The 15,364-nt window shown below is 47.2% G+C and overlaps 1 protein-coding gene across 1 annotated transcript in view; it reads right to left on the bottom strand.

Annotated features, from left to right (window-relative positions):
- Txnrd3 (thioredoxin reductase 3) overlaps nucleotides 1–14,472 on the bottom strand; it is a 31,097-nt gene extending 16,625 nt beyond the window's left edge. The window contains exons 1-6 of the mRNA XM_028781745.1: nucleotides 14,299–14,472; nucleotides 8,077–8,137; nucleotides 7,035–7,144; nucleotides 4,692–4,796; nucleotides 4,428–4,500; nucleotides 2,780–2,899 (exon numbers count right to left, since the gene is read on the bottom strand). Coding sequence (XP_028637578.1) covers nucleotides 2,780–2,899; nucleotides 4,428–4,500; nucleotides 4,692–4,796; nucleotides 7,035–7,144; nucleotides 8,077–8,137; nucleotides 14,299–14,457 — 628 coding nt within the window. The 5' untranslated portion in view covers nucleotides 14,458–14,472. The remainder of the gene's footprint in view (nucleotides 1–2,779; nucleotides 2,900–4,427; nucleotides 4,501–4,691; nucleotides 4,797–7,034; nucleotides 7,145–8,076; nucleotides 8,138–14,298) is intronic.
- Between the last annotated feature and the right edge of the window lie 892 nt (nucleotides 14,473–15,364).

Genomic DNA, 15,364 nt, shown 5'->3' with positions numbered 1-15,364 from the left:
TCACTTTTGAGCTTTGGAGGGAAAAAATAAGGTCTCAGATTGTGCTGGGTCTGCATAGTCATGAGATAATCTTGAGATATGGCCTCTTCATAATATTGAGACAACCCCTCTAATTCTTAGTACTTTTTGGTGCACACTAACAGTCTTCCCATGTACAGCACTAGCTTTGCTCCAAGGCATCTCGTCATTTTTGTCATTTTTCACTGTATTTTTAGCTTGTTATGGCTGGCAAGTAAGAAATGTGATTTTCACACTAACTGAACTAATTAATTCTAATATTGCTAAGCTCAATCTTTTATATGCTCTCAATATATCATATCATAATGTCAGACCTTTCCATTAACCCTTTCTAAGCCTTTCTTTCCTGACCAACTTCATCATGCACTGGCCAAAGGCATTACAGCCATGTACCCAGGGTGGCTCTGAAGAACTGTGGTCATGCACTAGGTGACTCTGGAGCACTGTGGTCATACACAAGGTAGCTCTAGAGCACTGTGGTCATGCACAAGGTAGCTCTAGAGCACTGTGTTCATGCACAAGGTAGCTCTGGAGCACTGTAGTCATGCACTAGGTGGCTCTGGAGCACTGTGGTCATGCACTAGGTGGCTCTGGAGCACTGTAGTCATGCACTAGGTGGCTCTGGAGCACTGTGGTCATGCATAAGGTGGCTCTGGAGCACTGTGGTCATGCACTATGCACTGGGTGACTCTGGAGCATTGTGGTCATGCACTAGGTGGCTCTAGAGCACTGTAGTCATGCACTAGGTGGTTCTGGAGCACTGTGGTCATGCACTAGGTGGCTCTGGAGCACTGTGGTCATGTACTAGGTGATTCTGGAGCACTGTGGCCATGCACTAGGTGGCTCTAACTCATATTTAACATAGACTCAACCTCTTCAATAAACCCTTGCTTCCCACTATTCATTCTGAAAAGAAGTTTCTTATGTGAGCCTTGCTGACAGAGTCTTTAGAGCACTGTAGGTATGAGATTTTCATCAAATGCCTTTAGGTCACCTTCAGATTCTAGGGCTGTGACTGTACTTTCCTGACAAAGGTCCTTCTTGTTACCTACTGTGAGCCCTCAGAAGTGACACAAATTCCTCTAAGACACTAATGCCTGTCACCTGTGTCCCCACTACAGGCTTCAGTTTTCTGTTTTTAGATTCACTTAGTACTATAGTTACTTTATCCTCAACTCTTCTTGAGCCTTAAAATATCCTAGCCTCCTGTTTCCTAGTCTTGTCAATCTATGGATACCCCCAGTCCCTACTTTATCACCACACGCTGTGACTCTGCTTCACAGCTCGCACCCCGCTCTCTCCCTCCAGATGTCCCTTCCCTTAGAGAGCTACCTTCTAGGATATTCAGCAGATGCTTTCAGTGGAATATGAAGCAACAGAAGGATCCGTGGAGAAGAAGTATCTTAAATACAGAAGTCCTGTCCTGAGACCAGCCTGCCAGGTAGAGAGGCTTGATCCCATCTACAACTGGCAGGCCTGCCTTAGTGTTCTCCAGGGAGCTGCCTGGTGAGATGGGTCTAGTCTCAATTGAACTCTCTCATGCCCAGCTACTAAGTGGGCCACACTCAGCTACTAACTGAGCCTGCCTGTGCAATCTATTTCAGTGAACCACAGCCCATGTCCATTGTACAACCCGATGCCTGCCTCTGTCCTCCACCTTGGGTATATCTGCTGTTTCTACAATTGTCTATCACCTATAAAACAATAGACAGGTGATGGCCATATCTACATCAAGGTCTCTGAAGAGAGACAACTCATTCATGATTTTTAAAATCTCCATACAGTCTTCTGGGATGGCCACCATGAAAACCCTCCACTTTTGTGTCTAGCTGACAATCACATCCAGTCACATGTGCATCTTCAGCATCCCTAAATCCACTTCCCACTCTCAGCCTTGACATCTTTGTTTAGTCCGGTGGTATTTCTTGCCCCAGCTGTCTTCTTCCCCTCTCTAGGTGCCTTAGTGATTCAGGAGGGATCTAGACTCCCAGCTGCAGTCTGCCTCTCTCCTGCCTGAGTTCAATCCCCACATCAGCTCTGGGGTAAAACCTAACTGCTTCGCTCTCTGACCTTTTCTCACATCTACAGTTTTGGCCAACCTGCTCCTGGCCCTAACATCCTCCTCCTCTGTGGCTTTCAAGATGCAGCTTGAACTGAGCATGGTGGTTCATGCTCGTCGTCATCCCTGCTACTCAAGAAGTAGAGGTATTCTTACTTGAGCTTTCGAGTTCAAATCCCACCAGGGGAACATGGTAAGCAAGTCGTTGCCTCAAAAAGAAAAAGGGGGAAGAATGTGGCTAACGTAACAGAGGTCAAAGGATTACTTCGTCCTCCCAGCTTTTCTTGGTGCTCCTCTTGGTCCTCACAGGCACTCTGCAGATTCGATGCTCCTTCTGGACAGGATCTGTTGTCAGTACCCAGCATGGCAGAGCCCAGACAGCAAGCACGACTGGGACTCAGCCAAGACTCTTATCCTAGATTCAACACTACCACAACAAACTTTCATTCTATCTTCTTCACACTTGAAAAAAGTCTGAAAATGGCCGTCACTGCCTCCCACCTTCTGCTGAGGGTCTGGCCTTGCTCAAGTTTTGTCTCTAGGCCTAAGTCCCAGGACAGACAGCAGCCAAGCTGCAGCCTCTGCAGCTGGTGGGCAGAGTGGATGTGCCTAAGGAAAGCTGACTGAGTGCAAGTCAGAACCAATGCAGAGTCATGGACTTGGTCTGGAGTGTTCCCGCCCTGGCTGAACCCCACTGCTCACCCTGCTGGTTATACTCCCAGCCGTATTTCCTCGCGTCTTGCAAAGCATGTCCCAGGAGGGCTGCCTGATGCATCAGCTTCTTAGGAATACAGCCTACATTCACACAGGTGCCTCCAAGGCCTGAAAAGAAAGCAACATGTCAGTGTTTCCCAGGTGGCAAGCGTGCTTGCATGAGGTTTCTCAGTTCACTGCAGTGCTATTAAAACATGCTAGCAATAGAAAGGTAAGCTCAAGTGGTGGCAGAGACAACTTTCATCCTCCAAATGAGGCACAAATGGCTAAGTCGACTATCTGAGGTGCAATCTGTGAAGAAGACCCACTAATGTGGGAAAATCCAGAGCTATATGGAAAGTTCTAGAGACAGAATCCAGATTTTCACTTGTGTCCGATGCTCGAAGGATGAGGGCCGCCCCAGCTAATGAGGTAAGTGCTGTAGCTTTGGACTTCAGCTTCTAGGATCTCTCTCTCACACTCATTCCTCTGAGCCAACTGTCAGTCCTTGCCAGCTGCCTAGTGGCATCTACTTTGATTGTGATCTACACAAAGCAGGCCAGGCCTAAGCGCCCCTTGGCAGGACTCAGATAAGGAACCCTCTGCTGCACTCCTCCAGTGCACAGGTTAGTAGGATCATTTCTGGATGAAAGATGAGAAAAGAGGGGAAGAGGCAGAAGGAGGGAAAAGGCCATGGCTAGGCACCTGGATGAGTCAAGGAGGTAGAAGCACTGCTGTGCCCTGGGAATTCCAACCTAAAGCTTTGAGTTAGCTTGAACTTCAAACACTTTTTTCATACTTTGTCTATCATGATTCTGGGTAGAACAAGAAAGTGTAGTCAGGCTGGGTGTAGAACAGAGTCCATAGAGCACCGATGATGCAGTTTAGACAAAAGAGTGCACAGACAGAGCAGTATCCAGAGTGTGCAAGGGCTGTGACCATGAGAAGGGGCACGGAGCCAGAGGAAAGGCAGGACCCAGAGCCAGTGGCATTGACCATGTGTGGCTTTCTAGATGATGAGGCCTAGCAGGACCCTAGCTTCCCTCCCCTATCCCCTTACTGCTCCAAACTGACAAAACCCAGTCTGAAACCAGAGAAACAGAGATGACCAGATGTCAGGCATCTGGCCCAGAGCAGACCAGAGACAAAAGAATGCACTCGAAGCGTGAATGAACATTCTACACAAATCTGTATGCTCTGTTTTGTTGAAAAGAGGGGGGAACCCCCCGACACACACACACACACAGCAAGGTACACACTCTGCCCTGCATCGCACAGCCGAGGTGCATAGCTGAGACCTCATGGGCTGCTCCTGCAACCAAAGGGCAATGATGGTGGACACTGACAATGGCAGCCACTATATGGCCATCAAGCCCAGCTGTGAGCCTGAGATGGAAACCGAAAGTGACCAGAACACACACAGCATATGCACTGTGCCTGCAACAAAGAGGGCATTGGCACACACACATGCAAAATCTATGGCAGAAGCATGGATGCCGGGCCACAGAACCAGCTTCTCTATGTAAAGCTGAACTGTCTGCCTGTTTCTTTACAGAGTCCACACCCATGGACGCTTGCCCTCCTGAGACTGGAGAGCATTGTCTGAGATGACAGGAAAGAGGCTGCCTGTAAGAGCAGAGGACAAGCAGGAACTTACCCCAGGACGTGCCCTGAGGCGATGGCACCACGTAGTCTAGCACCATGACCTTCTTTCCCAAGTTGGCAGCTTCCTACATAAACAAGCACAGGGAAAGGTGTCTTGTCACCTTCCTGCCCCCATTTTTCTCTCAAGTGAACATCTGAATTTTCCAGATACCATACTCCTTCTCCACCCCACTTTGAACCAGCTATTATAAAATCATAGAATGCACAATTACAGTTAACTTTCTGAAAAGTCATAATGGACCACTCATGCTCCCACCTTGGCACAAGAGAGGCCTCCTGAGCCCCCGCCGATGACGATGAGATCGTAATCATGAGCCGAGTCGTCCTGAAGGAGCTTCTGCAGTAAACCATTCTGATGTGCCTACGGATTACCAAAGGGGACAGAATACCACATCACTCCAACTTACATTCAGCTTGGATTCTTCGCCTAAACAAATTTGAGGCTAGAGAAATAGCTCATCTGTCAAGAGCACAGACTGCTGTAGCTGAGAAACTGAGTTAAGTTCCTAGTACCCACAACGGGTGGCACACAAGTGCTGGGCATACAAGTGCTGGAGACTGACATTTCTGACCCCTGCTGGCACACAGCCTATACTTTCTCTCCCCCCTCCCCCCCCCCGCCCATGCACATACTTAAAAATAAATCTTTTTTAAAAATCACTTTTTTAAAAAGCGGGGGAATTTAGCTTAGTGGGAGAATACAAGGCCCTGAGTTTGGTTCCTGGCACCAAAACAAAAAAGGGGGGAGGGGGGAGGAGAGCCTCAGGAACAATGGATCAAACATTCCTGTTGAGATTGTAAACCTATCTAGATTTAAGTACAGTACAGCTTATGCCGACAGATACACACACATTTATGTCCACTGTGCCCTAGATATTCTGATCATTAATCATGTGTTGAATGGCTAGAGGGCTGGGCTTGCTATCAGTGTCAAACAAGGCCACTTTCCATGGTGAAATGATCAAGTGTCACTTTTCAGGTCCTTGTTCCTCTGGGCTAGTCTTCATTTGAAACCTGGCTCTTATGCACCTTCATGTAGGCTACCAAACCTACCTACATCCCATTGCTGTGCCTGGGGGTGGGGGTGTCTGTTATAGCACACATCTCACTGTTTCTTTCCCAATGGCCATAAAGCAGGCTCTGGGGTTTCTTGTCTATTTGACCCCTTGATGAGAATCTGCCCTTAGGCTGAGGTCAGGTAAGTGATCCAGAAACACCATCTTCATGCAAAGCCTGTTGCTTTGGAAGCAACAGATAAGAGCTAGCCCTGCCTGTGAACCAGCCCAGGCACTTCGCACATAACCATCAGGATTCAAAGGAGCCATGTGACCACTAAGGAATGGTGCCTGGGATGGTTGTTAAAATGTAGAAAAAACTGCGCTGGCCTTCTTATTGTATGTGACTTGGGAAAATCCACCTCCTCCAATTCCAGAACCATATTCTCTGGCATCATCTTCAAGCTTGGGACTGACAATGCCAGACAGAGTGCTAGGGGCTAGTACTTATTGCCTATGCCATGTTGAGACACTTCCCGGACAACAAAGCTATTTCTGCATAATTATGTGACTCAGAGATTAACAGTCATCGTGACAATCCTCCCAGACAAAAAGTATTCTTAATTAAATTTCAGATACATACTTAGTCAATCATTGGTTACTTGTGCTTACATACATAAGGGATTAAAACAGAACTTAATTGTAATACAAAAAAAAACTGATTATAGAATAAGGACCCTATTTAATAAACATCAAAGGGAGACCATGCCCAGGACCTTACACATGCTAGGCAGCCACTCTACTCTTGAGCCACATTCCGTAAATACCCAGTTTTAATCTGTCACTCTCTACCAAAATGGCTCCTGTGTGTTTCCTGCATTTTAAGAATTAAGTTAAAGGCCACATGCTTTGCACCCAGTATTGGCAGTCTTGACAGAATTATAATTCCCTAGACAATGATGTTTATGTTGACCAACTCTTGCTGGGAAGCAGTCTGCTTCACTCCCTGTCAGGAGGAAAAGACTTGCTCTGGCCCCAGTGACCCACCTGTCACTTTTCCTGAGAATATGGAAACAAATCTCTGTTCACCTTCAATATGGCACGACACAGAGATGATTCCAGGTGTCATTTAGTGAACTTATATGTTTTCATTGGGCTGCAGATAGGAGAGTGGGCAACTTGCTGTCAGCTACACTACTGCATAAGAATCCTGTCTTCCTGCTAATTCACAGCTTATCTATCTCTAGGAAGAGGTGGGGCCTCACGAGACACCCCATGAGTCATGAGCTGCTCCTGAGCCACTGTGAATCCCTCATGGGCCTCATGATGCTCCACATACACACACGCACACATGGGCATACACACACACACACACACACACACACACACACAGGAGTGGTAGTAGACCCAGTCCTATGAAGCCTGGTGGTCAGAATTGTATAACTTCTCAGGCATTATTGGTGGAAAATCTCATTTCCCTTGAAGTCTTCAGGATTATCCCATAACCAGCCCCTGTGCCTTTCCACTGCTACTTCCTACTGACTCTGATTAAATTACAATGTGAACACACAGTGTTGAGGACTGTGTCTGATTACCATCATTACCTGGAAAGTTCGGTCACATCCACCCACGTGCACTTTATTCACAAAAATATTGGGCACCGTTTTCTGGTTACTGATTTCTGTCAGCACTTCCTGAACACTGGCCCCGTCATCTAAAGAATAAAACAGTATATGAAGATACCATAAAGGGCCCCTTGCAGAGCTCAAGCCTTCCAGTGCTCCACTGCTCATGGCTTTCACGTCCATGACAGCCCAGCGCTCTATGACTTTATGAAATAACACCTTAAGATGGGAAAACAACCAAGCCTTCAGAGGACACCCTAAACCCAAATGCCCACCCATGGATTCCTTTCAAAACAAAGCATCTGGGTTAGCTTTTACATACTCAATGGCTGTGCTGCAGCCAAGGACAAGTGTCCTTTAAGAAGGCAAACCCCGAGTGGAACCTGTCATAATGGCTCCCAAGAAAACACTTCCTACCATCACATTTAGAAGTTTTCATGAGTGTGGTCTGCAATTCACCCTCCATCTTGGAAAATACAGCTGGGCTGTGACACTTAGGACTTGTGACACACCAGGACCACCTCACTTCTTCAGGCAACTTGGTGATAAGCTGGCATGCCATGAAGGCAAAGTTGAGCTTTATTCTGGTCACTATCATATCCCAAATTCTGACAAACAGCAGAAACTGTGAAGTGTTTGGTGACTGTCACACCATGGATGACAAAGATTCAAAACTAAGCTGACCGTAGTATGTTCTTCCCCAGGAGTAAGGAATCAGGAGATGGAGTGGACTCCTTTTGTTAGGACAGCTTACTCTAGTCTGTAGAATGCTGCCAGGCAAGGACACAATACCTCAAACACTTGAGAGTTAGCAGCCTACAGCTCCTCCCATGGCCTGCCTCAACCATGAAAAATCTTTTATCAAACTGTCTGAAGGCTCATCATCTGTGTGGCTGAATACAAATAAAAAGGGCTCATTTGATAGAAAGATGTGAAAATAGACAGAGTTTAAAAGTGCATGGAAAAGAGCAGTCATGTTGGCATTCACTACAAACAGAAGCATGTACTGACAGGCACTCACCAACTTGATCAAGTTCCAGGATGTTATAGACCACGCCCAAGGACGAAAAGAGTTCCTTAACCTGTAAGAGAGACCCTTGTCAGCTTCGTGCTCTCAAAAGGTTCATCAGCTTTGAAGAGTGCCCATGTCACATATGGTGATAAGAGATGTCCAACATGGGTTATCCTTAGGGACCTGAGTGTGGCCAACAGGTTTCTCATATTTCTCTTTATATAGTTCCCCAGACTAGCCCAGTCTGCCACCTCTGTTCTACTCTTGGCCTCCTTATGACTCCTAATCAACTTTCCTGCCCAAATCTATTTTTTTGGCACAGGGCAGGTTCCTGGCATTCTTCTATGGGTGCCACGCCTCAGTGCAAATCTTCTTCAACCATGTCGTTTCATTTCTGTGCTTCCTCTCAACAGCCATTAAGTCTGTCCAACTAAATCAACCATAAGGCACCTAGGACCAGTCAACCGCAGTTCCAAGTCCATGAGATGCAACAATGATCCAGACAAACACACGCTCTGCCCTCTGGAGCAGGAATCAGGAGCATGGTAAAAGTTTAACTACTGCCCATTTACCAACTGGGATTAAGGAAAATACCCCAGAGTCTGGCCACTTAGATAAGACAAGAGACCACAGTGTGGGCATCACTCAGACCATTGAATCTGCACCATAACCACTGTGCAAAGCTCTGGCTAGGTTTCACCAGAACATCAGCCTTCCATACATCTTCCAGTCACACTGTCCTTCCCACCATCCACCCAATGCCTACAATGGCTGAGTCCTGAAGTGGTCCCCTTTCTAGTTCCCAACAGTAACTCTAGCTCATGTTCTTGCTGCCATCAGCTTCATCTCCTCCAGTTCCTCCAATGGCAGCCACTGGTCTTTTCACAGTCACTTTGTAAGACCACCCTTCAACTACCTCCACCCCGAGATAAAACCTGGAGACATATATCCAACCATGATAATTATCTAAGAGTGACCCTTTCAAGTTTTGGAAAATCCCTAAGAGCATTCAGCAAATGAACATTTATTCCAGAAGATTTTCTAAAGTCTCAGGAAAAGCAGAGGCTGTAGCCCAGGTGCCTGGACCTGCCCCTTCTTCTCCTGGCAGAACTCTACTTCAAGTGAATGTGGTCCCAAAAATAGTATCTCTTATTGGTAGGTCACCAACACCCCTCAGCTCCACCTCAGCTCTGAGTCATAGAAGCTTCAAAAGAGGGGCTCCTTTCCTCCTCTCAAATGAGAGGTCAAATGTTCTACATAGGTGGCTGGTGAAAAATACCAGGGCCCTGGTCATGCTGTGTAAGGTCAAGTCCCAGGAGGAGAAAGGTAACCCAAGGTGACCAGAGGCTACAGGCCCATTAAGAAACCTGCTCATGAAACTAGATGTCACTCATTGAGAATTAGGTCACTGTCCCTACCTCTAACTCAAGAACACCATACAAGGGAAAGAGGCAGGCCACAACAGCAGAGAACTCCTGGGTGACTTCTTTTGAAATAGGCCATGTGAAAGTTCCAGCTCAAAGGCAATGAAAATGGGCAGGCAAGAACTAGGAGAGGCAACAGCCTTTAGAGTGGTAGCTCTTAACCTTCCTAAGGATGTGACCCTTTAATACACTTCCTCATGTTACGGTGACTCCCAACCGTAAAATTATTTTTGTTGCTACTTCATAACTAATTTTGCTACTGTTATGAATCATAATGTAAACATATGTGTTTTCTAATGGTCTTAGGCAACCCCTGTGAAAGGGGTTAAGGATCCCTCCCTCCAGAGGGGTTAAGGATCACTGCATTAGAGAGAAGACAAGCTAGTCTGCCAGTGAATGAAGGAAGCTACCACGCAAAAGGTCAATTCCTCAGAAAAATACAACTAAAGATTCTCTGTAACAGGCGTTTGTTCTCTCTTGTTCACGTACCATCGCTCACAACAGTCAAAAGCAAGGCAAGTATCAACTGGTGCCTGGATTGATAGGCAAGGTACATGTACACACACACACACAATGGCTCATTATTTACCCTTAAGAACAAGGAAAATTCCAGCTCACATTATAAGATGGGCAAGCCTTGCAGATATTACACTAAGCAAAACAAGCCAGAAGCGAAAGGCCAAACACTGAATGATGTCACTTCTGTTTGGCACCTGGAGTGGTCAAACTCACCTTTGGGAGGCGCTTTGTGAGGGCTGAGAAGGTGGAAACATTAGTTACTGTGATGATGGGTTTAGAATTTCAGATTCAAAGTTCTGGAGATAGACTGTGGTGATGGTGGCCAACAACATGGCTCTTTCTAATTGCTGAGGCCTTGCACGTGGCTCAGGGGACTTGAACCTGACTCAGGGTGGCAGGGGAATGAACTAAAAACACACAGATACACAGGAATGGTGGTCTGAAGGCTCGGATGGAGAAACCTCAGCATCCTCTCCCCAAGCATTTTATTATATAGAGTTGACAGTGGGGGATGACAGGCAGGACTACTGCATACAGCTGAATCAAGGACACAGATTTTGCTAATCTTGGTAGGAGCAGTCTCTGGAGGGGAGCAGTCTTCAAGGCTGTAGAAAAGGGGGTAGGAGAGGGAAGCTCTGATGGACATCTATGTGCACGCTATCTACTTTAGTGCTCCAACCAGGAGGGAAGGCTTGTGATTTCCCTGAGCATAGCCAGGGAAGGCTTTGCCACTTTCCCAAAGGTTTCAGGCTTTGGAGCTCTTGACATGGCTGTTACCAATGTCAAAAGCAAACATTCACTCAGGAGTTCACCTATTCGGGGTTTCCTCCACTCCCCACACCTAATGTCACTGGCCTCTACTCTACTGATATGATAAATGTGTTTAAAAATATATATCAAGGCATTTGCCCTAGTTTAGTCTGAGCTATCATTCATATATATATATATATATATATATATATATCCTTTAACTACAACTTGCCTGTGAATCCATCTGTCCCCATAGCTTACTAGGTTTTGTGTGGTGGCCAGGTCAGATCCTTGCTGGTCAAGAGTAACATTTCTTTACCATATTCTTAAATCCACACTTATGGTAAAACATCATGAGACACTTAAAAACTTTTGAAGTTAAATTCCAGCCATTTCCAGGGAACCCCACTCCGGTTCTCCTTAATCCTTCTATGAGGCCACACTTCCTGCCTTTTGCCCTCTCCTTTCTTTGCTCACATCAATTACTATGTCATGTGCCTCCTCTCACAAGGAGACTCCTCTCTACCCAAGAAGGAGAAGCCTACCTGTCCTTCCCTTAGCCTGTGCAGGTAGGTTGTCTGAAGTAAGTACTGTTTTATCTCTCATTGCTACAGCCCCTATTTGTCATGAGCTCTTTTTTCTGTATGAGAGCTGGCTGGTGACAGCTCAGCTATTCTGAGTTCCTGGGGGCCAGATCCATCCATGTTCATGTGTCTACAGTGCTAAGTACCCATTAACTAATGCTTGCTAAACAGCATAACCACTTCAATGAAGGGACAAATAAATCTTTCTTCTTGCTTCTGTAGGGAACATATGTGGAACCCGCAATGGATTATGGGTGATACATTTAATAGGCCCATGAACAAAGTGCCACAAAATCAGCCAGTGAATGGTTACCAAAAGACATTGGGATGTACCCAAGAATGAGCTAGAAGACCTATCATCCAAACAGAAGCAGGAAAAGCTGGAGGAGAGTTCAATGCCAGTTTGGGCTGGTAAGAGACCCTACCTCAAGAAATGTTTTGCTCCCCACTATAAATCAATAGATACACCAAGAAAGAGACCAGCACATATGAAGATCCAATCAATAGAAAGAATGGACTCCCAGTGTAACTGGGCTTCACCAACACCGACTCCCAGTGGGTTAAAGAGAACAATGTAGAAGTCATACTACAAAACTTGCAGGAGCCCAGTCAGAAGAATGGGTTTATGACTGTAAAGACTAAGGCAGGGGTCCTAAATAAGACTGGAAAACCACACACTGTGAAAAGAAAGTGGAGTGGGACACTCACAAACCTCAGTTACCAAAAGACTCAATCATGAGAGTCTGCTAGATTTCCCAATATTTATAATACACAAAGAAAGCCTTCAAATCAGCACAACAAAAGACAAACCACAAGATAATGGTCTTAATGGTTCACAAGAGAAAACTCCTCAAGGGAGCCATAACACGTGGGCTTCATTAGGGAGATGAAAACTTCAACGGAAGAACATTACCTACCAGAACTCCAAAGGGGGAAACGCAGCAGCTGTTAGTTAGCAAGGCTGGAAAGCAAGAATGGGGACACCAGCAGAGGCCAAATTAGTCTAAGCACTTGAAAACGCCCTGCTGCTGTGACCAACTCCATGAATCAGTAAAAGACGCCCATCGCTTCTGGGCTTTTTAGCAAAGATCAAGTGTGGCTCAAAAGCAACTAGGTATGTTGGCCAGGCGTGTGCTTCCAGATGTGTCCAAGGAAAGGTATCTATCCATCTTGCTTTTAAGATCCAAATATTAAGCAGTTGTGGTGGCTCATGCCTGTAATCCCCACACTTGAGAGACAGTGGCAGGAGGATTACCCCAAGTTCATTGTTAGCCTAGGGAACATCACAGCAGATAGAGGTAATGAAACAGAGCCACAGGTCCTAACATGCATGAGTCTCCAAGGAAAACTGCTGAGAGAAGAGCTGTAAAACATGTGACTACTCACATAAGGCCCACACAGGCCAAAGGAACAGAGTGCGCGCTGTTAGTGATACGTAGCATCAGGTACCTCTCAGAGATGAGTAAGGAATGTGGCTAACCCTGAGGGGAGGGAGGAAACATCCTGGAGTCTCCATGCTGCTAGCAGCATTTTATTAGTTTTTAAAATGAATACATATTGTTTAATGTATGTGTGTGACTATCTATGTGTATCTTTGCATGCAGGCACACTTACAGCTATAAAGGCCAGAGGACAACCTCAGGTGTCATTCCCGTAAGACTGTCTGTCTACTTTCTTTCCAATAACTTCTCTTACTGGCCTGATACATACAGGCCGGGTAGTCTGGACTTACCTGTCTCTGTCTTCTATTCACTGAGGTAAAGTGCTAAACTATGCCATCATTTTTATACGAGTTCTGGGGCTGGAACTTGGGGCCTAGAGCTGGCACCATTTCGTTCTGTTTCTTGTGCTAGGACTCTTAATAGGAGCCCAGGCTGCCCTTGAATGTATGATCCTTCTGCCTCAGCATCTATTTTTTTTCCTTTTAAATTACGCTAGAAATGGAAGCCAGGGCCTTGCTCCCACTAAGTTACATGCCTGGCCCTTATTGTTTCAACTTTCTCATAATGTTAAGTAAACATCAAGATATTAAACAGCCCCATCTTGCATCTTCTTTCCAATGGTTTCTATAAGCATATTTTTAACTCATAATACGCAAACGATGCCGAATGCCCACCCAGACCCAAATTACAGAGTATACAACAGAGCTTAAACTAGCCACAACTTCCATGGTTCTTACAACCTCCTCTACCTTCATCTTACAAGGCCCCAGCTACTTCTGAAACCTAGTCAAAGAGTCAAACACGCTAGTTAATAAATGGGATCTAGATCCAGCTTCAGCAAACTTCGCCAACCCTCGCATTTCCATTTTAGTAAGACAACAATTTTAAATGTTGGGTTTTTTTTTTAATTTTTATAAACTAAAGCCCATATCAGGCTGGAAAGCAAGTGTTTCCCTAGGTGGCTACCTCCTGGGACCCTGTAGTGACTCAGAGAAGGTAGGCAATGAAGCCAGGGAAAGCACTACAAAAGCCCTACACCGCCCACTCCCCAGGCCTCGCCCACTTTCCACCTTCTTCTGCTCAGGACCGCCCACCCACTAGGTTCCACCCAGACCCACCCCGCCATCCACTAGGTCCCGCCCACTGAGTGCCACTCAGACCCTCTATTAGCCCCGCCCACCAGGACCCATACCACGGTTCCATCCCGCCCAATGAGCCCCGCCCAGACCCTATTCCGGTTACGCCCATCAGGCACCCCCACAGATCTCCGCTTCGCCCCACCCACCAACCTTGTTCGGACCCCGCCCACCAGGCGCTAACTACTGAAAGGCCCTGGCTTTGGCCCGCCCACTGGGAGTGCTCAGACCCCCGGATCAGTCCTCAGATCCAGCTCCTCCCAGGCCCGCTCTCCAGGTCCAGTCCTCACCTTCCCATCCCTCCTCCCACCGGGATTGCTCAGACCCTGCCCATCAGGCCCCGCCCCAGAGCTCAGCTACGGCAGGCCCCGCCTACCCGCGTGCTGTGTGGACAGTAACTCTTGCTGAAGATCATCACCCGGTTGCCCTCGATGAGGTCCCGCAGGCGGCGCCGCAGCTCCTCGCGGGCCTCCGTGGATGGGCGGCTGGTCCCGGGGGACGAAAGGCGGGCACGGCGTCCAGGTGGAGACGACATGAGGCCGCCACGGACGGCACCCAGGCGGCGGTTGGGGATGACTCCAACCTTCCCCAGCCCGGGCGAGGTCTGCGCCCGAGGAGGCGGCGGCGGGGACGGTGGCTTCTCCAGGGCTTCGTTGTCGCTCCCGGCAGAGCCGGGCCTGCTGAGGAACCGGGACGCGGGCGGCCGCCTTGGGAACGACGCAGGCAAAGCCGCTGAGAACTTTAGAACGCTACGCACTGGCCGCCGGCGCACCGGACAGCTACGGGGCCACGCCCCCGACCGCGCGACCCACGGAGAGGGCCCGCCTACCGGCCAGCCACGCCCCCGGAATAGCTTTGCCCCACCTCCAAGGCCTCCACAGGGATAAGCTACGTTCTTAGAGCAGCCTTGTGAGCCTGCAAACTACTCAGTCTAACCGCCCAGTGGCACACTCACTTGCCATTTTCAAAGGTGCCGTGTCACGCTTGTATGCTCTGCTATTCTTGTAATTACTGTTTTCATTATCGTTTTGCCACAGTTTCTGCCGCCCAGAGGCCTCTCCACAGTTCCTTCCGCTCCTGATTCTCCACCAATCTCAAAATAGGTGCTTTTCAGGAAGGGTAGATGTCTTCACTTTATTTCAGGAAATGTGACTAAAACCTTATCTAGGAAATACTGATTTTTTAAATTTGCATTACTGAAGCTGAATTTTAAAATTCCTATTGCAATTCAGTTTTAATATGAGGTTCCTAAGTCACTACCTCCCTAACCCCTCAATACACACACACCCCATTCACTGTGACTGTGACAGTGTGCTGCTTAGTTTTTGTCAACTTGGGACATACTAGAGTCACCTGGAAAGAGACTCGACTGAGGAATTGCTTCCTTCAGGTTGGCCTGTAGGCAAGCCTGTGGAATATTTTCAGATTAGTGATAAATGTAG

This window comes from Grammomys surdaster, unplaced genomic scaffold (assembly GCF_004785775.1).
Source record: "Grammomys surdaster isolate TR1022 unplaced genomic scaffold, NIH_TR_1.0 531, whole genome shotgun sequence".
Classification (NCBI taxonomy): Eukaryota; Metazoa; Chordata; class Mammalia; order Rodentia; family Muridae; genus Grammomys; species Grammomys surdaster.
This window is presented reverse-complemented; position numbering and strand designations above follow the sequence as displayed.